Source organism: Stegodyphus dumicola, chromosome 5, assembly GCF_044657685.1.
Source record: "Stegodyphus dumicola isolate Sdum_Otavi_A_Nest chromosome 5, ASM4465768v1".
Taxonomy (NCBI): Eukaryota; Metazoa; Arthropoda; class Arachnida; order Araneae; family Eresidae; genus Stegodyphus; species Stegodyphus dumicola.
Window position 1 is genome coordinate 24,509,576 of NC_140772.1, and position 25,472 is coordinate 24,535,047.

General features: G+C 33.2%; 1 protein-coding gene across 2 annotated transcripts in view; it reads left to right on the plus strand.

Annotated features, from left to right (window-relative positions):
- LOC118182638 (hemicentin-2-like) overlaps positions 1-25,472 on the plus strand; it is a 941,057-nt gene that overhangs the window by 659,721 nt on the left and 255,864 nt on the right. For both annotated transcript variants that reach the window (XM_085816506.1, XM_085816507.1), the window contains exon 5: positions 7,259-7,555. In XM_085816506.1, coding sequence (XP_085672632.1) covers positions 7,259-7,555 — 297 coding nt within the window. The remainder of the gene's footprint in view (positions 1-7,258; positions 7,556-25,472) is intronic.

The window sequence follows — 25,472 nt, forward strand, 5'->3', positions numbered from 1 at the left end:
TTTCTGTACCTCAGCTAATCATGCTGTTTTAATAATGTTTCTTTGAAACTCCAACCATGCATATTTTAAGATCATGAAGAATAATTTTCCATTCTGTTTTCATTCTTAGAAACGAGAAAAATGATTAATCTCTGAGGAAATAGAAAACGTAATCTGGAGAGGGTTTATTATATAGAACAGAAGGATTGTTTCGGATGTTATTTTGTGTTTACTTTGATATCAAATTTTGAATAATTCGCTTTTGGGATTAAATTGGAAATGTGAGATCACTTGCGTCAGCAGCACCTACTCCTTTACTTTAATTTGAGATTGAATATTTGCACTTAAACATTGAACTAAGATGGGGTAATGAGATGAATTCATGAATTCATTGCCGTAAAGTTTTGTGCGTTATTAGGTTTTAATTCCTCAAGAGAAAAGCACTGTAATTGGAATGCACAGCAGAAGACCGCCGGCCTTTAATTTTGAACTTTGCATTATTCATTAATGAATAAAGTTTTATGCTAAGGCAGAAGACTATGAACGTAAATATAATGATATAAAGGAATAATAGAAGTATGTTTCAGATAAAGAAATGAGTCAATTTGCTTGGGAGAAGAATTTATACTTTGTATAAAAAAAAAAAAAAAAAAAAAAAAAAACGCGAATATTATTTTACTTTTATTTTCGCATTGTATTCGTGCATTTTCGTAGCAACAACTACTGTTTTCTTTCTCATTGAGCTGGGTGAAATCCTATTCATTTGTCAACGAAAGTCGTTTTTACTTCCTTGTACGAAGCAAATGAAGTATCGTAATCGTGAAAAGGTTCGGGTATCATATTTCAAAGAAAATATCCATTTTGACCGATATCGAATGCAATTTAAGGATGTTTTTGTGTGACATCTCTACCTAAGGACAGAAACAAAAAACACTTTTCCCCCAAAAAATTGTAAAATGGATTGAGAACAGATATGTTTCGTGACGGCTGTACGTACGAAAGTAAGTATGTATGTATCTATCTTGCATAATTCAAAACCGAGTAGCCTCAGAACGTTGAAATTTTGTATATTGGACTGCTATAACATGTAGTTGTGCACAGCCCTTTTTGGTTGCAATCTGCCACACCAAACTTATATATATATATGTGTGTAATAATAAAATTCTATAGTCAAAAATACACTTAAAATTCTAACTGTATGTTCTTTCCATTTTTAATGGCGACGTTCTCTTATTTGAAAGTACGTGGAATTAAATCCACAGCCTCGTAGTCAAGTTGTTTTTCCCACCTTTTCTACACGTACAGTTATAGAATGTTCTGGAAATATTTAAAGCGAACTGGATTGGCTGACGAGACTGATGTCATTCTTGGAAGCTCCGCATTTCCAGAGGCTATAAAAGGACTCGCAAAGGAATATCGGGGGCTTTTTCTTTAATGTAACGATGCAGTAAACTTCATACAAAAAGTTATTAGTGATTCTTTTTATTTACTCCGGATATCTGATTTTGTAACTGCTATTTCTCCTGAAAAATAATAAATGGGTCCTGTTTTTTAAACTTGACGTCTGATAATTTAAGCTACGACAAAAGCTAGTACATCACACACACACATATATATATATGTGTGTATATGTATATACCCATTCTGTTGCTCTACTCGGTGAGCTCACTTTTTGTTATTCTTATATGTTAGTGCATTTTTTGCTTTAAAAATGATTGCATAATGTTAGTCTTATGTTCCGGTTAAGAATTTTGTGTCTTTAGTTAATCTGCATGCAATAGTTGTAGAATTATCAACTGTTTAAATGTTGTTTAGTTGCTGCATCTATGCCTAACGGAGCAGCCATATGTGTTTACATTTGAAATTTAGCAGAGTAGTGAATTAAGTTAGTTTCTGCAGCTTCAGTGTCTTTTTGCCGAGTGGGAACAAAAGTAAACTTTTAGTTTTGTGCATCGAAAATCCATCTTTCTGCCCGCTAGCCAACTTGCTTGTTTTTGGTTAGAAATTCTAATTTTAATTGTAACAATTGTTTTTTGATTGTTTTAACTGCATCTGATGTTTCACCTTTTTTTATACTTTTAAATTTTTAATAAAGGAGTTTTGCGGTTTTTGTATTTTTACCTTGCCACGAAGTGAGAAGTGAAAAATTAAACGAAAAATGTATCTCTAATGAAATTCAAGGAAATAAGTTTAAATAAAGTTCAGGGGAAAAAAAAAAAAAAAAGTGCATAATTTAATAGGCCATACAAGGAAGTCATGTGGTGTCCAGATAAGCTATCAGATTTTTTTTTCTTATATTAAGGGAAATTAAGCATGAAAAAGAGTAGAATTTTATGCGTTACTGAAATAAAATCGACTAAATTGCCGTTAGAAATTCCCTTTGCTGATATCAGAACAAATTATGTCAACTTTTCATTATACTCTTATGAGATTAATAGGCATCAAAAAAACTTAATTCAAACAACGCTTTCTTAAGGCGTAGTCTCAAAACAATTACCTAAAGTTTAAGTCTCCTAACAGATAGTTCTTTTAATAAAACGTATTTGACTGCTATCGCTACAGCGTTTAACCTGCTATTTATTTTATTCTCAGTTGTTTCTATGGAATTATAATTCGGCTTCGGTGACTTTTGAGCATTGCCAAAACTCTGCATATTTGCTTCAATTGCTTTGCAATCTAAATTTAAATTACAGACCTGTAACGTGCATGCACACGAAACTTATTTTGTCTCATAAATGTTTAGTTACTTTCTTTATAAATTGTGAAATTAATTTATATTATAACAAATGAGTTAGTAATCAGTTTGCAGAGACATTGGGTATTTTTTGGAAGCAAGCAAGATGAAAAATTAGCAACCGCCTTCGCCGGGAATCGAACGCGGTTCTCTGGAATACCGGCCCAGCGTACATAACCACTACACCACGAAGGCACGCTAGGAAAGTGGGAGAAATATCTTATATACTCCCCCTTTTTTTAAGGGTTCATGGGGCTTTTAGGGGACCCAATCGCCAAATCCTGGGTGTGGAGAAACCTTATCCAACACCCTTTTAGTTCGGGCGCCACTTGTAGGGACATTAGGTATTTTTTGAAAGCAATCAAGATACAAAATTAGATACCGCTTTCGCTGGGAATCGAACCACGTACCTCTGGAATACCGGCTCAGCGTACAGAACCACTAAGGCACGGAACACGAAGGCACGGACCGCTAAGGCACGGAACCACTAAACACGAAGGCACGCTAGGAAAGTGGGAGAAATACCCTATATACTCCCCCATTTTTTAAAGGGTGACTGGGGTTTTTAGGGGACCCAATCGCCAAATCCTGGGTGTGGAGAAACCTTATCCAACACCCTTTTAGTTCGGGCGCCACTTGTAGAGACATTAGGTATTTTTTGGAAGCAGGCAAGTTGAAAAATTAGCAACTGCCTTCGCCGGGAATTGATCCACAGACCTCTGGAATACCAGCCCAGCGTGCAGAACCACTACACCACGAAGGCACGCTAGGAAAGTGGGAGAAATACCTTATAAGTTAAATTCTTTTAACAATTACTTCAAACATTCTGCACAGAAACAAAAGTAATGCCTTCAATTATTAATGGTTATTTGTGGAATTTGTATTGCGACAACTGAGTTAATAAATCGAATCAATTTCTCCGCTTTTACCAATTCAAAAATGCTTATGCAGAAACAAAAATAATACCCGCAAATGGCCAAAAGAAATTTTCATCTGTAAATTACTAGGGACATAAATCCCCTCACAGAATAACTGAATATATAAAATAAATTAAACCATTGCGTGATCTCTACTTGCTTGTGTGTCGACACAGTTCCATATCATCATTTGCCTTGACACTCTGCTTCGTGAATTAATAAATCTTCCTCAAAAATAAACATAGCATTATATATCATTACAATACATTAATATTTTTCAAATATGCTTTAATCTCATTATGTCATGTGCACAACTCTGCCATATAATGAGAGGTTTGAGAATATTCACTGAAAAATGACGTTTAAATTATGTTTTGACAGCTACTAGTCAACCATGGCAACTAATGCAAGCCTTTTGGAATGGGACAATTTGAATTCGTATTTTATTTATCATAATGCGTACATTTTACGGGACTCATACACCTTAAAACCCATAAAATCTTCGAATATGTGACTTCTCCAAGAATTGGGATAACTTATTTATTTTTAAAGCAATTACTTCCAACCTTTTATGGCTGACTACATAATATAGCTGCTTTCTGAAATCGTAATCAGAAAGTTTGTATTGCCACAGATAATTTTATAATTTAATCCGCTTTGTGACAAAAACTTTCGTCATGTTTCCACCTTGCGCGCGTTGTTTAAAACATTCAGTTGCATAATTTAATTCCATAGTTTATATATAGCTTTTATAACATTTAGAAACTACTGTAAACCAAAAAACTGAGAATTTCATGTTAAATATTTATTTTATTTGGAGTTGAGTTTATAAAATGTATTTTATTAATAAAAATCTAAAATGTTTCCGTGCATAAAATTTTTTAATATTAAAATATTCATCAGATTTTTGGTTCAGTTAGAAAATAAGGCCCGTATAAAGAATTCCATCAAATTTTAAGTATGTACCATTAGCCATTTTTAAAATATCATGCGCGCAAGGTGGAAAAATGACGAAACATTTTGTCACAAAGCGGATTAAATTACAAAAATATTTGTGGCAACACAAACTTTCTGGTTACTAGTTTCCAAAGCAGCTATATTATGTAGTGAGCCATAAAAAGGTGGAAGTAATTGCTTTTAAAATAAATAAGTTACCTCAATTCTTGCAACAGTCACATAATTCGAAGCTCATGAGGGATTTAAGGTGTATGAGCCCCCTTAAACTCTTATTTCAGTTTAGTATTCAGCTAAATTCGTTTCATTTATTTGAGTGATATATTGTTTTCCATGGTTATTTAAAAAGTGGAATAAATTAAATTTTTAATCCCATTTCGCTACGCTATAAATCGGTATTTTCAAGTGTTTGGATTTAGTTCAAAATCTAACTACAATAACAATAGTTACATAAAACAAAGCTGTATCAAATGTGAGTAAAACAAATGTAACCATCTAAAAGCGGTTAATATGGTATACGATCTAGCTGACTTCTGACTTCTAAATCACGTTTTTGTTAAAAATCCTAATAACTTTCTCATACCATTAATTCTACAGTAATCATATTCAGACATTTCTGGTTCAGTTAGAAATGGTTTTTCTTTTGTGTGTTTTTAATCAGTAATATGCTCATAAAATTTTGACTTTTTATATAAAGGGTGGTCAAAACGATTCTGTTCAAGGCAGTACGATCGATCAAGCTGTCTCCGAGTTGAGTACTGTAAATGTAAAGTAATTGTTTTACTAAAAGTATTATTTGGTTAAGGACCAATTTTTAAGATGATTGGCTGATACAAGTATGTTTTCTGCTGCATAAAGGAAGTCTTACAAAATAAATTTTACTCCATCATCAGTATGGATCGAGATTGCTCTTTTAACCTTTTGAAGACGGGATGGCCATTATAGTGGCCATAGAGTCCTCTCTTTGAAAAGACGGGGTTGTCCACTTTAGTGGCCATGTCTTTTTCCCCCGTTTTCCAGGCTGAAAAGTGGGGTGAAATGTCAAATTTGACCTCCGTGGGGTTTTAACCACTTACCTCTTTCAAAGGTCTTTCTTTTGCGACATAGATGCACCCCTCTGAGAATCCATTAAACTACACACAAGAATCTTTGTTGCAAATAGGAGGTGATTTCTTAAAAGGGGAGAAAGCATTCGGTTCAAGATTCCCCGTCCTTTGGTAGCTTTTATTGCTACCAAAGCCCCGGCCTCAAAAGGTTAATGACTTTTCTTTCAGACCGATGATGAAAAAAAGAACATAAAAATATTAGAAACTGCGAAGTTATACAAAAATTTGCTATTAAGGGGACTCATACACCTTAAATCCCTTATGATCTTAGAATATGTGACTGTTGCAAGAATTTGGATATTTTATTTATTTTACAAGCAATTACTTCCAACGTTTTACAGCTGACTATATAATCCGGCTGTTTTGGGAACTAGTAACTGGAACGTTTGTGTTGCCACAAATATTTTTGTAATTTAATCCGCTTTGTGACAAAATGTATCGCCATGTTTCCACCTTGCGCGCATGATGTTTTAAAAATGGCTAATAGTACATACTTGAAATCTGATATAATTCTTTATATGGGCACTAGTTTTTAACTGAACCAAAAATCTGACGAATATTTTAATATTAAAAAGTTTTATGAACGAAAACATGACAGATTTTGTTATTAAAATGCATTTTATAAACTCAACTCCAAATAAAATAAAAATTTAACATGAAATTCTTAGAAGTTTTTATTTACTGTAATTTTCGAATAATATAAAAGCTATATATTAAATATGGAATTCAATTATGCAACAGAATGTTTTAAACATTGCGCGCAAGGTGGAAACATGACGAAAAATTTTGACACACAGCGGATTAAATTATAAAACTATTTGTAGCAACACAAACTTTCTGATTACTATTTCAAAATGCAGCTACATTATTTAGTCAGCTGTAAAAAGTTGAAAGTAATTGGTTTTAAAATAAATAAGTTATCCCAATTCTTGCAACAGTCACATATTCGAAAATCTTATGGGTTTTAAGGTGTACAAGTCCCCTTAAGTGCATTTCAACTTTTGATTTTCTTGTGCGCACGAGATTTTACGGATGGATGACCCTTTGAATGCAGGCTGTCTCGACTTTCCACCATAGTTGCAAGTGGTTTTCACACACTTTCTCACATCTATCACAGAACTGTGATAGAAGGTAGCATTGCATTGTTTTATGAATTTCTGCAACTAAGATCTAGGAATAGCCTCTTTAGGATCTGTTTTGATTCTGTCTATAACATCAGCGATACCATTATTTGTCCCACTTGTTCCACACATCATTCTGATTTCATCGAATGATTTACAAATCGACTTCATCGCACTCATTATCTCAGCTAATTGTGGATACTATGACTTCAGTGCCATTGAACGGAAATCTTTTGATCACCCACACATGTTATGATATTTAATATAAATATCTTTTGCTACAGGAATTTTCCATAAAAACATAAATCTTTATAAATAAGTGGAAAAGGAAAACTTTAAGAAAAGTTTTAATTTTATTTTGTAGACTTATTTAGACATCATACTGTTAGAATACTGTATCAGTATTATAAATGCATGTATATATATACAGACATTTTATTTGTTTAGACCCACCTGCTGTATTTGTTACGCCAGACGGTACTGTGACTGTGCAAGAGTCTTCAACAGTAAATATTACATGCGTATTCGACGCAAATCCGCCGGATGTCACTGAAATCGTCTGGTACAAGGACAACAGCCGCTTACAGCGGGACACAACTCAACGCCTAGAGACGAGGCATCCTTTATCGGCCGTGTTAGCACTTTTCAACTTGTCCAGGCATGATTCTGGAACCTACACATGCCATGTGAGGAACGCCTTCGGCAGAGGGAATTCTACAACAGCTTCTGTGTTGAATGTATTATGTAAGTTTGTATTTAATTGGTGTCAATTAACAGGGCTTAGAGAGTGATTGAGATCAAGAATTTTTATTAGCATAACTTGGTATATTTGCGAACTCCTTAGTAACTAAGGGAATGAATGTTTGAAGCCAGCAACAACGCATATTTTAAAATTAATTTAAGAGGTTCATTTCTGTCAAGAGGCGAGCTTGGGTTGCCATGGGAAAACAGGCGTGTTTCTAGGTTGTGTCTCTAAATGAATCCCTTCTAGAAGCTAACTTCCATCCCACCATTCCGTAAAATGAACTGAATATACGAGTAATTATACATATAAGGGGAACAGAAATTTCCTTTTAGCTAGCTAATAATGTTCGAGAATTAGCAGAACTGTTGTTTTAAATGTAGAAATACGGTTGAACATTTCATTTGCTTCAAAAGTTTACATGCAGATTTACTTAAATCTGTAGAGTTTAATAAAGAATTTTAGATTGATTATATGATTAATTTTTCCTCAGTTTGTATTTCAGATATTTTATTTGAATCATACATTCAAATAAATTGTAGGATTCAAATAAAAATCATATCAATATTTTTAAATTTACAGGCAAATTTCACTTTACAGTATTTTTAAATGTACAGATACGTTTGTTTTATCGAGGAAGAATGAGTATTACAAGACTTACAGTTTCATACATAAAAGTAAACATAATGGAGTTGCTATGAAAATCTTTAAATACAGCATTTTCTAAGGGCACTAAAATAATTTCTGGGGTCATATTGTTTAAGTCATGCAATTTTAAATATATGTGCGCGCAATATCTAGCTTCGATTTTTCAACCAAAGGTAACATGTATCAAAATAGTTCTTGCAGCAAATTTTTGTTTATGTGTAATATTATGACCTTCTTCTGGCTGTTGTCCATTTTTGACATTTTTAGAAGCGTGGCAGATCAGAGTAGTGCCCGGCATCTTCAAATTATGGAAATCCTTTATTTTCTTTAAAAAATTCGACTTCTTGATTTTGCCTTCCTAATAATTTCTCAAACTATAAATATTTTTCAGATATTACTCTAAACATTATTTATTCATAATACTATTAACATTTAAGGGGAATCATACACCTTAAACCCCTCATGATCTTCGAATATGTGACTATTGCAAGAACTGGGATATTTTATTTATTTTAAAAGCAATTACTTCCAACTTTTTACAGCTGACTTCATGATATATCTGCTTTGGAAACTAGTAACCAGAAAGTTTGTGTTGCCACAAATATTTTTGTAATTTAATCCTCTTTGTGACAAAATATTTCGCCATATTTCCACCTTGCGCGGATGATATTTTAAAAATGGCTAATGGTACACAATTGAAATTGGATGGAATTCTTTATATGGGCACTTTTTTCTAACTGAACCAACAATCTGATAAATATTTTACTATTGAAAAATTTTATGGACGAAAACATTACAAATTTTTTTAATAAAATACATTTTATGAACTCAACTCAAAATAAAATAAAAATTTAACATGAAATTTTTAGAATTTTAGGTTCACAGTAGTTTTCAAATGTTATAAAAGCTATACATCTATACATTAAATATGGAATTAAATTATGAAACAGAATGTTTTAAACTGTGCGCGCAAGTTGGAAACATGAAGAAAATTTTTGTCACAAAGCGGATTAAATTATAAAAATATTTGTGGCAACACAAACTTTCTGATTACTATTTTAGAAAGCAGCTATATTATGTAGTCATCTGTAAAACGTTGGTATAATTCCTTTTAAAATAAATATGTTATCCCAATTCTTGCAACAGTCACCTATTCTAACATCTTATGGGTTTTAAGGTTAAATGGCTCAAGAATTTACCAAATGATTTCCGTTTTCAATACAAGTCGTTGAGCAGATATGTTAAGCAATTCTGATGAGAAAACGTTTTGTTTAGTGTTAACCCTTTAACTGTCAAGTTATTTTGATGATTTGGGTACACAAATTGTTACATTTTTTTATTGCAAAAATCAAATGTACAAAATAAAACATTCTTAAGTAGTTAAAAATTGATATTTTGAAGTACATGGGTAAACTTTTTAAAGTTTTGTAGCTACTGCGTATTTGCTTGAGGCGGCTGCCACTCAACATGGCAGTTGTAAAGTTCGCTTCTAGTTTTAGAAAATAGTGGAGCACTATTTTCTAAAAATGAAGAAAATTAATTATTTTCTAAAAAATAAATAAATATAAGTGAATACCTATTAGTAGTTCAGTAATTCAGTCATGTGTGGTACAAATGGAAACACTTTTCCAAGCACAAACCAACTCCACAATCACTACACCAGAATCGTGATTCCTTCCTTATCTTTTCCCCATTTTTATCCTTTTTCGAACAACACACTTTGCACTGTCTAGGCTCACGTTTCGCAGGAGTAGGAGGAATATGGGATATAAAATGTCGTTCAGTAAGACGGGCAGGGTTATCTATTGTAGGTGGTCTGCCAACATTCTTTTGTCCAGAAGCTGCATCATCATATTTATGTAAAAGCTCTTCTTCAACTTGGATTTGAAATTCTAAAAATGTAATACGTTTTCCAACTACATTTTTATAGAGCAAATATGAGTTCCAGAGTACCTTGTCTAGTAAATGTAAAAATATATTTTTATAATATTTTTTCTGACGTTTTCGGATTGTTGGATGAAATGATATTTCCTAATCACAGCGATCTATACCACCCATAGTTAGACTGTAATTCGAAACAATCTTCGGCTTGACTATATCTCCATTTTTTTATTTTTGAGGCTGACCATGGAAGTATCATGAAAACTGCTCATCAAACACACATCATTCATCTTCGGTTGAAGAATCTAAATCATCTATATAACGTTTCAACGTTGTTTAGATATATAACGTTGTTTTCTTCGCCCTGTAACCCCACGCTTTTCAAGCGTGTAGTGACAGCAAGATATACCTTTTAAAATGATAAATGGCAGATGACGAAGAACGGGGGCACCAGGTGTCTACCAGAGGTAAGCAGGTACATGCCACTCGTCCTCCACAATCCAGTGCATGTTGAAGAAATAAAACATATAGGTGGGAAACATGACCTTACTCGGACTAGGCAGCTGTACAATGGCTACAAATTTGAGAGCAGCGGGTGGCAAGAGAAGGTCTTATATGACATGACAGATATCCTGTCCCAGGGCTGCAGTCGTGACATAGCTTTTCCGCCGTCACACGATTGTGTATAATAAAGCGCCAGTGAGTGTCCACACTACTGAAGAACTGACGTAGGTGAGTGGCGTTGGTGAGAGGACATTGATAGACGTCGTGGTCTGGGGAACCTTCTGCTTCGCAGACGCAGGTTGCAGATTCGGAAATGCCAAAGCGTAGGAAATAAATAGGAAACGGTAAATGCTAAACAAGAAACGTAAATGGCAACAACTGATATAAAACAGTAGAAGTAACAACGCTTAGATGTACGGCTCTCCTGGTTGTAAACTGGCAGCCCAACGTGGGACCCGAATGATTTATCCGGTTAAAGAACAACCAACGTTTAAGAATTCAAAAGTTGCTTCGAACCACGGGAGATATTCCATATAGTGAACTTTTCAAGAAGCGTCCTGATTCTACGCAGTTAAATGAACTATCCACATTCAATGACGTCTGAAGAGAATCATCCAGATTTAATGACGTCTGAAGAGAATCATCCAGATTTAATGACGTCTGAAGAGAATCATCCTGATTCAATGACGTCTGAAGAGAATCATCCAGATTCAATGACGTCTGAAGAGAATCATCCTGATTCTACGCTGTCGGGTGATTCACCCAGATTTAATGTAGTTGGAAGAGAATCACCATGATTTTGTGCAGTATGAAGATGAGCTGTCGATTTCTTTAGAACCGGAAACCGCATAGAGAGAAAAAATAAAGACTTCAGAGTTTTATTACTAAATTCTGTTTGCGGAACAAATTGTTCAACATATGGTTGATAGCATACGCGAAGTAAATACTGTAGAACAGATTCCTCCTATTTATTACACGAATTCGTTTGAATCACTTCAAATGGGATTAAGGGAAGTGGTATGAAAAATATTGCTACGTGCATAAGGGTTCGTAATAGATTGAATGCACACAGGTCCGATCATAGGTTAATGAAATTTATTTTTATCGAAAGAAACACTTCAGAGTTCTGGAGTGATCTGTACTGTGCGCACAGGTGCTCACAGTATCACATAATACAATCAGTTGTTATACAACTAGTAAGAACGTTGAACACAATGCGATGCAAAGCACATCTAAAGAGAAAGCTGGCTTTGATACGTCTCAATTCACGCTGAACTAACAACTCTTAACAACAATAACTGAGCAACTGAGAGCAGATGCTCTCTCTCCGGCCTTATATATAGTTTTCACCCAACCGCCGAGATGTTTCTATTACTTTCTAGTTATAGACATTACTGGAAAGCAATATGAGGGCCGAATTACTGTTGTAGCTAATACAGTGATCGATTACATTTATTCAATTACAATACCCATTACGATAATACAGAGACCCGACCAAAATGTCGCCAAGTTTGGCGACCTTTAGCGATTTCCTGCCAAAGCTGAAACTGTTAAGACACAATAAAACGCCGAACAAATACTAATTCAGAAGTCAAACAACAAAAATCAGCGTTATATTTTAAATTTTTCACAGGACTAGTTTCAATGGTTTTACCGAAACAACATTTTACGCTTTTGCAGCTGAGGATGATGGTTCGGTAAAACCATCGAAACTAGTATTGTGAAAATTTGAAAATATAATGCTGATTTTTGTTGTTTGACTTCTGAATTAGCTGAAACTGTTGTCAGTCTGGCGATATCTCGCCAAATAATTGAGATACCCATTTACGTTAAATTAACGTAAATAGGTATCTCGATTACTTGGCGAAACTTGCCCTGTCTTCTTACATTTCCGGCATAGCTTCTCTTTAGATTTTTCATGTTACAAAAGAAATACAATACATATTATGACATATTATGACTAATACATATTATGACTGTGATCGAGATTTATATTTTAAAGAAACCCACATAATTAATCCATACAAGAAGCTTCCAAACTCGTCATCGAAAGATTCCCGGTTTGTTCCTCGTGGAGAAAAATGTGAAATAGATTGCCGGCTCTTTGCCGAGACATCGTCGGAGCTAGTGTGAGGGTCTGTAACCTCACGGTTTTCAAGAACTGGCGTAAGACAATAGAAACTAACAACTTTTAGATATATGCTCCTTAGTTTTACCTATTAATAGAAATAGTAGTTCAATTTTTAAAGTTACTGGAACAGATATGATTTTTTATAATTCTTGCAGCATGTCTTCCGAAAGTTTATTACACATATTAATCAAATAGCCTTTAAAACATTTTTAAACATTCTTGTTTCTAAAATATAAGTAATAGAAAATACTTTCTCACTTATTCTTGAGTATCTCTTGAGTTCTTATTGATCATTTCTAGAACATTCTTTCAGTTTTCGCTTCTAAGTTTAAGCCAAAACTCACTGAAATTTTTCTTAAGCATTATGTGTTTCTCAGTTATGTTAGCTAATGTATGTTTACTTTTAAGAATTTCGCTTAAATTGTTACCTCCTCTCTTACATTATTTTTATCATATCTTTGCTAAATATTTTGCAGATGATATTAAATGTATTTTGAGATAAAAATTGAAATAAATGTAATTCTCAAAGTAATATTCTGAATGCGATAAAAATAGATAAAACAAATTTGTGCTACAGCAGCAAAACATTTACCTCCTAAATGATACAAATTAGCCTAATTAGAAGGTTAAAATAATATGAATTACGCAAGGCAGTCGTTTAATGCAGTAAATCAGAAAATTAATTTAAATATGATATATTTGTAGGGTGTGATAATATTCAGGTGCGCATGGCGTATTTAAAAATTACGAAGGCAAATTCATTTCACATCTTAGTGTTTAGAGTTTAATTATTTTCATTAACATATAGTTAAATCTTCAGAATTTATTTTCTTTCATTACTTATATTTGCTGATTGTGTTAAACCTTACATAACAGTTAAGAATGTTTATAGATAAGTATAGCAGGCAAAGATAGATTTAAATTAAAAACCTAAAATATCAGATTAAATAATTTAGAAGTTATTTAAACACCTGCGTTAAACGTCTCAAAACATTTTAAAAATTATGTAAAAGCCTTAGAAACTATTAGAAAACTATTTCTGTATTTTTTTCGTTTAATATAGTAACATTTGGTAGCTTTGAAGCAGGCCAATTTTTAGAATGCATAATAAGTTTAGAAATAGGTAAATTTATTTGGGAAAAAAACATAGATATTTAATCACATTACTCAGTAAATGTTCAACGATATTAAATAAAATATAATTTCCAAGTGTAAATAATAAAAACTGTTGTATCATAGTATAATACGAACTGAGTTAAAAAGTTAAAGAAGAATCATTCCTCTGTGCTTTTACGACTTTAATTGAGTTTCTTAAATGAAACATTTTAAATAAAGAACAAAATATTGTTATTTATTTAAACAGTAGAGCAGAATAAACAGAAAATATTTTACACTCACGCAGTGGCTTCAGCTTAAGGGGAATCATACACCTTAAAACCCATAAGATCTTCGAATAGGTGTCTGTTGCAAGAATTGGGATAACTTATGTATTTTAAAAGCAATTACTTCCACCTTTTTACAGCTGACTACATAATATAGCTGCTTTCTGAAACAGTAATCAGAAAGTTTGTGTTGCCACAAATATTTTTATAATTTAGTCCACTTTGTGACTACATTTTTCGTCATATTTTCACCTTGCGCGCACAGTTTAAAATATCCTGTTGCATAATTTAATTCCATATTTAATATATAGCTTTTATAACATTTGAAAACTACTGTGAACCTAAAATTCTAAAAATTTCATGTTAAATGTTTATTTTATTTTGAGTTGAGTTTATAAAATGTATTTTATTAAAAAAACTTTTAATGTTTTCTTCCATAAAATTTTTTAATATTAAATTATTTATCAGATTTTTGGTTCAGTTAGAAAATAGGGCCCATATAAAGAATTCCATCGAATTTCAAGTATGTACCATTAGCCATTTTTAAAATATCATGCGCGCAAGGTGGAAACATGGCGAAATATTTTGTCACAAAGAGGATTAAATTACAAACATATTTGTGGCAACACAAACTTTCTGGTTACTAGTTTCCAAAGCAGCTATATTATGTAGTCAGCTGTAAAAGTTAGGAAGTAATTTCTTTTAAAATAAATAAAATATCCCAATTCTTGGAACAGTCACATATTCGAAGATCATGAGGGGTTTAAGGTGTATGAGCCCCCTTAAAAAATTAAATTGTCTTCAAAACAAATAGCATGTTTCGTAATAAATAAATAAATGTAGACCGAATTTAGGACACATTGAAATTTTCAGAATAATATGCTTTTCGATAAATGGAGCATTTTTAAAGCTACAAATGCGCATAGTTACAAAAAAGTTTTAAAAAGACTGAAAACTGAAGAAAATTCCTTTTCTATTGTCGTTTCTTTTAAATTATAATAAATCCTAAAGGTGTAGTTATTTTATGCGCCTATTACTTTGCAAGTTAAGAGCAAGATAGGCAATAAAACTAAATAATAAGTAAATTAGATATGTTGAATAAATGTAAAATAAATTTAAATTTAACAGAGAACATTTCAAAAAGAAATATATGTGATTCTATAAAAAATGATACATTAATTTATTTCTATTCAGATATTCGGTTAACTAAGAATATATTATCTGCATCATATCAAGTGCCTACATAAGAATAATAATACGGCATGCTGTTTAAAAATGTGTCGATGAATAAGAGATCATGAAAAGATACCTCATAATTACGCTAATTTGATTTAATTGACGATTAATAATTAATTAAATCAGAGATATAAATGTGAAACAATAACTGCATCAATAGCTACTGAGAAATAATTTTAATGTTGGCTGATTGATCCTTTTGTTTAATTGAGTTTTTTTTTCCCTTGTGTAACCTTACTTTGCTTAAACTAGTTATGATTGCCGCGCAAACTAACTGTTGTATAAATCTAACATCAGTAGCAGTTTCCACAGCCAAATGAGTAACTGGTGAACCTTATCTAAAAAGCCTTCGACCTTTATCGTTCTGCAAGGAATTTAAATTTTTAACATTTGAATTTTTGAATGTTATTTAATAGGTAGTTATAAGTTTTTGAACATTTTTTAAATTCGGTTTGAAATTTTTTTAAAATTGTTTATGAACATTATTTCAGCATTTTATGAACATTATTTAATTTTTGAACATTATTTTTTAACATTTTAACAATGCTTAAAAATATTTAAAAGGTTTTTAACATTATTATATTTGTTTAAAATTTTATTTAAAATTTGAACATTTTTTTCAATATCATTTAAAAATATCTGAACATTATTTAAAAAGTAATTACGTGACACTGAAATGCATTTTAAACATTATTAATAAAACTGCTACAAAGCTTTAAAATATTCACCTGCCTATTATAGTCACTTATGCTGTTATCACTTATACTGTTACCAGTTTCGAAACCATTCGTCAGAGACATATAAGTTCAGTTACAAAAGTATTTGTAATGACGTAAACAATGACGTTATGGTACTTTAAAATTTAAAATCCAAGTTTCGTGAAATTACAAAATTTAATGTGCTTTAAGGTAGTTGAATGTTTGTAGTTATATTTAGTGAAAGTTTGTACTTATTCTAACGTAATATTTGCCCCCAGTACAAAAACAATTATTCATTAGATTCAGTTTTAAAGTTAGAGATTGTGTTAAGGGCTCACATACAAAATCAAGAGTAAAATATTTAAATTTGTTTTGAAACAAAATATGAAGTATCAATATAGAAAATGTTTTCTGATGTTAATAGATTAAATAATGTGCATTTCTATGCAGTTTGTATTAAAGCATTTTGTTGAGCGTATTGTTTTCCCTGAAAAGATATTTAGTCACATAGTTTTACAGAATAAAAGTTCTAGAAAACTGTAGCAGACCTCAGTATTAGCGCAAGTGCAACTCGTAACATTTTTGTGATACCATTGAATGATATCAACAAGAAAAAAATGAGCAACGAATTGTTTTAATTTACTTTTCGAAGCGAACTGTTAGGACAAACCCAAAAAGATGTCAGAAATCCCAAATTTTGAAATTAAACATTTAGGTCAATTTTTGTAGTATGGGAGTCAAACGTTTGGTGTTTTACTTTCTATACTGAGTATAAATTTTTACTAAATTTAACTACTGGAACGGCAGGAGAAAAGATACAGATTTCGTAATCCTTGCAAATCTGAATTTCTAAGTTTAAAATTGCCAAAACATGAATCCATTTAACCCCTTCCCGTGCTTTAACCAGTTTGACTCATGATGAGGGTTTTGTCCCAAACATAAACATCACGACTAGGCTCTTGAACAGAAAGCCCGGCCAAATATAAACATCTCGAGCCAAGCTCGTGAAAAGAAAAAGCTGGGCCAAACATAAACATCACGAGCCGGGCTCGTAAACATTAACATCGTAATTTCACGGTCGTAATTGAATATTAGTTCCTATCAGTTCACCACAAGAGTTAGTAATTCTACATTATATAAGTTATATAATATTTATTATATAATGTTATTAAAATTATATGTTAAAAGTATAATATATTTATAATATCTGCAAAAGTCAGAAGGCTGAAAGTTTATTTCCATTAAGGATTAAAATTTACTTGCTTGAAGTGTTTATTTATGAAATATAATTTTGAAACTGTTAGTTATTACAAAAGATAATATATTTATAACATCTACGAAAGGCAGAAGGATTAAAGTTTACTTCCACGCCAGCAATATCGCGCGAAACTGACTATAGCACAGGCATTTATGTTTCGGTTCGTATTGTGACTGTTCTCAAAAGCATCGGTCTAACTAGTTTACCACACGTTGACCTATAACACTTGGGCCCAAGTTTGGTCGAAGTAAATGGCACAGGAAAGGGCTTAAGAGGGCTCATACACCTTAGACCCCTTAACACCCTTCGAATATGTGACTGTTGCAAGAATTGGGATATTTTATTTATTTTAAAATCAATTACTTCCAACTTTTTACAGCTGATTACATAATATAGCTGCTTTGGAAACTAGTAACCAGAAAGTTTGTGTTGCCACAAATATTTTTGTAATTTAATCCGCTTTGTGACAAAATATTTCGTCACGTTTCCACCTTGCGCGCACGATATTTTAAAAATGGTTAATGGTACATACTTGAAATTTGATGGAATTCTTTATATTCTTTATATGATTCTTTATATTCTATCTTTTAATTGAACCTAAAATCTGATGAATATTTTAATATTAAAAAATTTTATGGACGAAAACATTACAGATTTTTTTAATAAAATGCATTTCGTAAACTCGACTCCAAACAAAATAAAAATTTAACATAAAATTCTTAGAATTTTTTGGTTCGCAGTAGTTTACAAATGTTAAAAAAGCTATATATTAAATATGGAATTAAATTATGCAACAGAATATTTTAAGCTGTGCGCGCAAGGTGGAAACATGACGAAAACTTTTGTCACAAAGCGGATTAAATTATAAAAATATTTGTGGCAACACAAACTTTCTGATCACTTTTTCAGAAAGCAGCTATATTATGTAGTCATCTGTAAAAAGTTGGAAGTAATTGCTTTTAAAATAAATAAGTTATCCCAATTCTTGCAACAGTCACATATTCGGAAATCTTATGGGGTTTTAAGGTGTACGAGTCCCCTTAAACATTTTGTAATTTAATGTATATATTTACGACTAACGATTAAGAAATAAAACTGCTTAAGTGGAATAAAAGCCCTCGCATGCTTTGCCATAAATAAATAAACCAAATCAAATCAACCTTAGTTTTCATGAAGGAAATAAAAGTGTACTTGATCTTTTATGTTTATTTATTGAGCGAAAGCTCAATTAAGGATTTATTTGCTGGTACTTGTAGAAAACAGTTACAGTTCAAAACTAACAAAAATTATCTGTCACATTTTTCGGAGTTCATATTAGTACAAAATACTTAATTTACGGGAATACAATCAAATTCATTAACGTACAGACGGATAGTACAACCGAAATTCGTTGACAGGTAGGATAAACAATTAACATGGCGTTTCAAATACTTGTACATCACTATTAGAGTTCGGTCTAGGGTTCGAATCCTGGTGAAACGGCAGACGTCTTCGTGGTTTTCTCTAGGTGCAGTGTGTATAAAGTTCAGATTCCTTTAGAAAATCCCTTATGAAGGTATATCTTCCCTTAGGCAGATTGCCCTCGAGAGCTTTATCATAATTAAATAAACCAAACCAAACTAATCTATGTTCACAAAATATTGGTTGTCTTCGATAGTTTAACACTACATAATTTTCATTTTGATGAATATGAACGTGAAAAAATAACGTAAAATAACTGCTCATGATAATCTTATTATGCCTTATAAGAGAAATCACATTATGCCAGATTAAGGGGACTCATACACCTTAAACCCCTTATGATCTTCGGATATGTGAATGCTGCAAGAATTGGGATATTTTATTTATTTTAAAAGCAATTACTTCCAACGTTTTACAGCTGACTACATAATATAGCTGCTTTCTGAAATAGTAACCGGAAAGTTTGTGTTGCCACAAATATTTTTGTAATTTAATCCTCTTTGTGGCAAAATATTTCGCCATGTTTCCACCTTGCGCGCATGATATTTTCAAAATGGCTAATAGTACATACTTGAAATTGGATGGAATTCTTTATATGGGCACTATTTTCAAACTGAACCAAAAATATGATAAATATTTTAATACTGAAAAATTTTATGGACGAAAACATTACAAATGTTTTTAATAAAATACATTTTATAAACTCAACTCCAAATAAAATAAACATTTAACATGAAATTTTTAGAATTTTAGGTTCACAGTAGTTTCCAAATGTTATAAAAGCTATATATTAAATATGGAATTAAATTATGCAACAGAATGTTTTAAACTGTGCGCGCAAGTTGGAAACATGACGAAAAATGTTGTCACAGAGAGGATTGAATTATAAAAATATTTGTGGCAACACAAACTTTCTGATTACTATTTCAGAAAGCAGCTATATTATGTAGTCAGCTGTAAAACGTTGGTAGTAATTTCTTTTAAAATAAATAAGTTATCTCAATTCTTTCAACAGTCATCTATTCGAACATCTTATGGGTTTTAAGGTGTATGAGTCCCCTTAAATGAAATCAGATCGACTCTAATACAAATTTACTTTTAAATATATATATAAAAAAAAAAAAAAAAAAAAAAAAAAAAAAAAAAAAAAAGACGTTTATTCTGTTGTCCAAGTATTGATTAGGAAGATACCATGGTAACACAGAAGAGATCAGATAGTCTATGAAAATATCACAGAGAAGGGCTTTGAACGTCATACACCAACGATATGTCGTAATGTTATTTTTTTGCTGTCGTTTTTCCTAACTGGATATTTTCTTCAAAACCATTTGATCTTTTTGTTGATCTTTCAATGACGCTTATTTTCCTCATTTTCCTTCCTGGAAGCCTATATTTTTATCACGAAGTAATGTCATAATACTTCCAAGTAGTTTATCTATCACAATTAACCTACTCGTTATCTTTTGTAGCTTTTACCAGGTTAAGAAATACGGGAAAACTCTTCAAGAAAACATTAAAAAGCTTAAAAGAAAATTCTATTTAGTTACTAAAACTTCCAATAAACGGCTTATTATTGTGTGCCTTGAGCCACTGAGGTGTTGATTATTTTTAATTCATTTTTATTCAAGAGTAAAAGCATGGCATTAAATTACTTTGTTTGTTTAATTAAAAACATGGCCAACACGGAGATTTTTAAAGCAACATTTTTTAACTTAATTCGTTAATTTCGTGATATTGTTACGTGTGTACGGGTTCATAATAGACTGAATGCACGCAGAAATTGATAAGAGTTTGATAAAAATTATTTTACCAAAAGAAACGCTTCACAATTCTGAAACTTTTCACAAAGATAGTTGTAAAGCTCTTCACAGTATCACAGAGTATCAGTAGTTAAACTTCAAAAGTACTTAGAACGCTAAACACAACGCAGTGCAAAGCGCATCTAAATATCAATACTCGGAACTCACACTGAACTAAACAACGACTGAGAAACTGAAGTTTTTCCCAGTCTGATATAATTTTCCTCTTGTCGCCGAGAAATCACGCGCACATTCCACTTCCGGAAAACTGGAAAATATATGTGGGCCGGATACAGTTACAGTTACAGTTATAGATACAGAGGCTATAGAGGGTGATCGCACATTTTTAGACGATTTTCATTGTATTTACAGAAATATTTTACATAAAATGTTTCAATGTTCGAATTGATAACACATATTCCTCACTATCTTTATGCAATGTATTTTCCAAGACAATAAAGCATTTTTAGTAGCGGATTAGCTATTTTATTCCATTCCTCTTGAACAGCTTTCAAAAGTCGAAGGTCAGCATCTGAACAATTCGATTTTTAAAAGTCCAAATGCCCAAAAATCCACGGATGATATATCAGGGGATACACTGGTGCGCAAAAACTAAGGACGAGACGGTTTTTTCAATATAACTTTGTACAAAAGCTTTCCAAATCAACACATTTAATACCGTACGATCCCCAATACGTAAGAACATGAGTAATGTAAGCAACACTTACTAAAAGAGAAATCCGAGGGATAAAAAGAAGCTTTATTGAAAAAGTAGCATGGAGCGCAATGCGACTGAAGGCCGAAACATCCCTGTGATGGATGTCCAGAAAGAAACATCCGGTTTTTAATAGGGGATATGATCTCCCTGACTGCTAGGCAGGTTTCACAGCGTCTGCCCATGCTGAGAATGAGGGTGTCAATGAGTTGTTGAGGCATTGCTGCCCATTCGTCTTGTAGCGCCAATCGAAGCTCCGGAATCGTTACTAGTGGTAAGGTACGAGCTGCCAAGCGTCTGCCTAGAAAATCCCATACATGCTCGATGGGATTGAGATCCGTAGATCGTGCCGGCCAATCTATACGTTCAATATCTTCACTCTCTAAGAGCTGTTCGGTAGCTACTGTGCGATGACATGGTGCATTGTCGTCCATGAAAAGGAACTGCGGACCCATAGCGCCTCTAAAAAGACGCACATATGGAAGAAGAATCTCGTTACAATAACGGGTCCCGTTGACTGAACCTGCGTCAAAGATGTGAAGGTCTGTACGACTACCAAGCATGATGCCTCCCCAAACGAGAACACCGCCACCTCCATACTTGTTCCTTTCAATGATGTTCGAGGGATGATTGCGGCTTCCCCGCTCTCTCCAGATGAGTATGCGATGAGAATCGCTATTCAGACTGAATCTGCTCTCATCTGTAAAGAGTACTCGTCCCCATTCATTGTCTCTCCAATTCCGGTGTTCCCGGCACCACAGAGAACACCTTCTCCGATGGGCAGGTGTTAGAGGTACACACCGTACAGGGCGTCGTGCAAACAGACCACCATCGTGCAGTCTTCTGGCCACGGTAAAACGCGATATCGGTCGTCCAGTCGCCTGTGTCGTGTGTCTAGAGATTTCTCCCGCTGTTTGCCGCCTGTTTCGTCTGGCCTGTAAGGCAATATACCGGTCATCTGCGGGTGTGGTTCCTCGTGGACGACCACTACTAAACCCCCGGATAGCTGTTCCTGTAGTTTGAAATTGTCTCCAAAGTCGTGAAACGATGCTGTGAGCAATTCCGAACTCTGCAGCCACACTTGTCACACTGCGGCCTTCCTCCAACTTCCCAATGATTCCACCTCGGGTAAAAGCATCCAGATGTCGTCTAACAGATTGATTATTCGCCATTTCTTGCTGAGGCAGCAACTCGGTGTGATTTTAACTGCTATACGGCGTGCAATCTCTTTGCCAGAAATACTGATCTTACACCGACAACATGCTTTATAGTACTCAGACACTTCCCCATTACGTCTACCTGCATATCTGCGCATGTGCTACCGTACATCACCTTACTTAATCTCCTGATTTGTCTTTCTGTCCGCTCTGCCCCTTCGTTGAGCTGATATGCTAATTTTTCGACTTCGTCCTTAATTTTTGCACACCAGTGTATATTAGGGATATGAATGAAGGGCATGGCCTTGATACTCGTTTCTTGTTCCATTTTATCTGGGAGATTAACAGTGGATTTTGACGTGCCGCTGATTGCTTTGTCATGATGCAGTTTATTGATTGATGGCACAGTGGGTAAAGAGATGATATTTCATATTGGAAGTAAAATTTCTTTCTGATAATATGTGGAGTTGACCTTAACAGTTTTCTGCACGCTCTTTCAATTGTATTTGTCGTTATATCAAACACCAACAACAAACATAAATCCCTTTGAAAAACTCTCTTTAGATTCTTTGAACCATGCTGTAAGATTATTTTTTCTTCTCTTTGATGATAATGAATGGGTCTCCTTCTATTGAGGTCATTTAAATAGAGCCAGATTTATATATTGTGAAAACATTTTTCCATTTTTGTCGGAATAATTGTTTCTCATAGAGATTTCTGCTTTCGGCGATATACAATGGAGAAAGACCTTTGCAGCATTAGAAGCATTCAGCTTTTTCCTTGGAAATGTATTTTGAACAAGTTTTCTCCTTGAATCTGAACTTGGACTTTTTTCTTTCTTATTGGCTATATTATCTTTTGCAGCTTTAGATACCGAAAAATCGTGGCTTTCGCAGCATTTTCAATAATTAAATACGAATAATGTTCTTCCGAAGGAGCACTAACATAGCCTTCCGTCCACTGCTTTTTTGAAATCGCTATTTTTCATGAAAACAAAACTGTCAAGAGCAGATGATAATTTGTAATTTCAAAAATAGTATAGTTGCAGTTAAAAAATTTTCAAAGCAGGCGATGTTTTTCAATTCGAAAGCAAAATCGTCTAAAAATGTACTAACAGCCTTATATAGTATCCATTACAGTTATTTAATTACAATACCCATTATAGTTATACAGGCAATGGACCAAAATATCGCCAAGTTTGACTACAAAAAATAGTCTCCAAAATCATCTCCAGCTTGGCAATATTTCGCCAATTTTGCGAGATAGCCATTAACTCAATATTAAAAAGACGGATAATCTTTGGAATATGGTAACAGGTAGTTTGGCGATATTTTGGTAAGGCGATAGAGGTTTCTAGCTAGGACTTTAGCAGTGTACATGGATAAAGTCGAATGTGCGCAATGCCATTTTTGTGCAATTCCTGGATGTTTTTTTAAGTGAAAATAGGTCGACGTGTACATGGATGATACAGTGTATGTGCAATTCTTAAAAACGCGGCAAACAGTGGGCGATTCTTCACTTTTTCGCAATTTCGCACCTAATCTTCGTCATGATTAAGCACTTTTGTTCCATAAAAGTTCTAGCATAAGCGTAATTCGGCTAGCAGATTGTTAGAAAAAAAATGTTGAGTAAAAAAAAAATGCCTTTACTTCGTGAAAACAAAATGGCGTCCAAATAAAAACTAGCAGGTTGCTGTAGTAAGGTTGGTCGCCAAATTTTTGCCAAAAAATCGCCAAGTGACCATAATCCAAAGATTAACCAAAAAGACTTTTACCTTTTAAGACTGTATACGAGCCAGTTTCCCTCAGAAAGTCCTCCACGAAGGCATCCCTCCCTTTAGGCAGATAGCCCTAGTGTGCTTTGCCATAATTAAAAAATACACCAAAATATAAATGCACCTTTTAAGACTCTCACTGTGTAAATCTCAGTTACTGTAGAAAGTGACGAGCCTTAAGAACTAGATAGCGAATAATCGCTTAAGTTCGGGTGACAGGAAACAACAAGATAGAAGGGTCACTAACCCTTTATTATTCCAATAAGATTTAACAAAACTCCGCCTAGGAGTGTACAAACAAAGCCGACACTTGGGCTTGAACGTAAGAGACTAAGAATTAAACTAAAACTAAGATTAATTACAGAAATATCCGAAGCTATCAAGATTCAAATCGAGTTGGCCCCTTAACTTATTTGACTACGAAGCTTAGCAAGGGCCTGTGTATGGCCGAGCGTAATAACAGCTTTGAGAGAGAGAATGGCCAAAAAGGCAGACGCGCATAAATCAGAAACTCTGATTCTCTCTGACTCTGTAAGTAACTTCGTGTTTTAAATTCCGCTCCTCCTCATTAAATATTCAGCAAGATTCCAACGCTACGTTCTGGCCGGAAATAGTAAGTTGAAGTTAAGAATTTGACAGGACAGGAAATTTAACTTAAAATTTTACTGTTAATAAAATTAACATAATCCTTACAACCTGTATTCTTTTTTTTCCGGCAAAGCTTCGCTTCTATAGATTTTCATGCTATATAGTATATAATATACAAAGAAATCCTACAGTTTCACATATAATTTCACTAAAACTGTTTACGTATGTGCAAAATTCGTTACAATATTTATTGGTAAAACGCAACTACATATAAACGCAAGTTGTGACTGCTGAACGACAAATCGAAAATCGCACATAACAAGTGAAAAACAGAATAAGCGAGCCTTGGGAAATCAGAACTAGTTTAAGAATTGCAAAAGCTTCCATCTTTCTAAACATCGTTTCGACATGAAAAATGAATTACGCAGTTTTCCGTATTTATTTGGCGTAAATTTGTTTGAGTGTAAAGAAAACATTATTTCTTGGTAATTTATAATAAACTGGATCCGAAGCGCATGCATAATTCATAACTAATCAAGAAAAGTGCTTATATATTGATGCTCTAAAGTTAAAGAAGAATATGTGCGAACAACAAAATTAAAGTAGCCAACATGATGCAGAAACTAAAATTACTTCAAAGTAACTATTTGCTTGCACGGAATATTTCTTTAATAATTTTAAGTGATG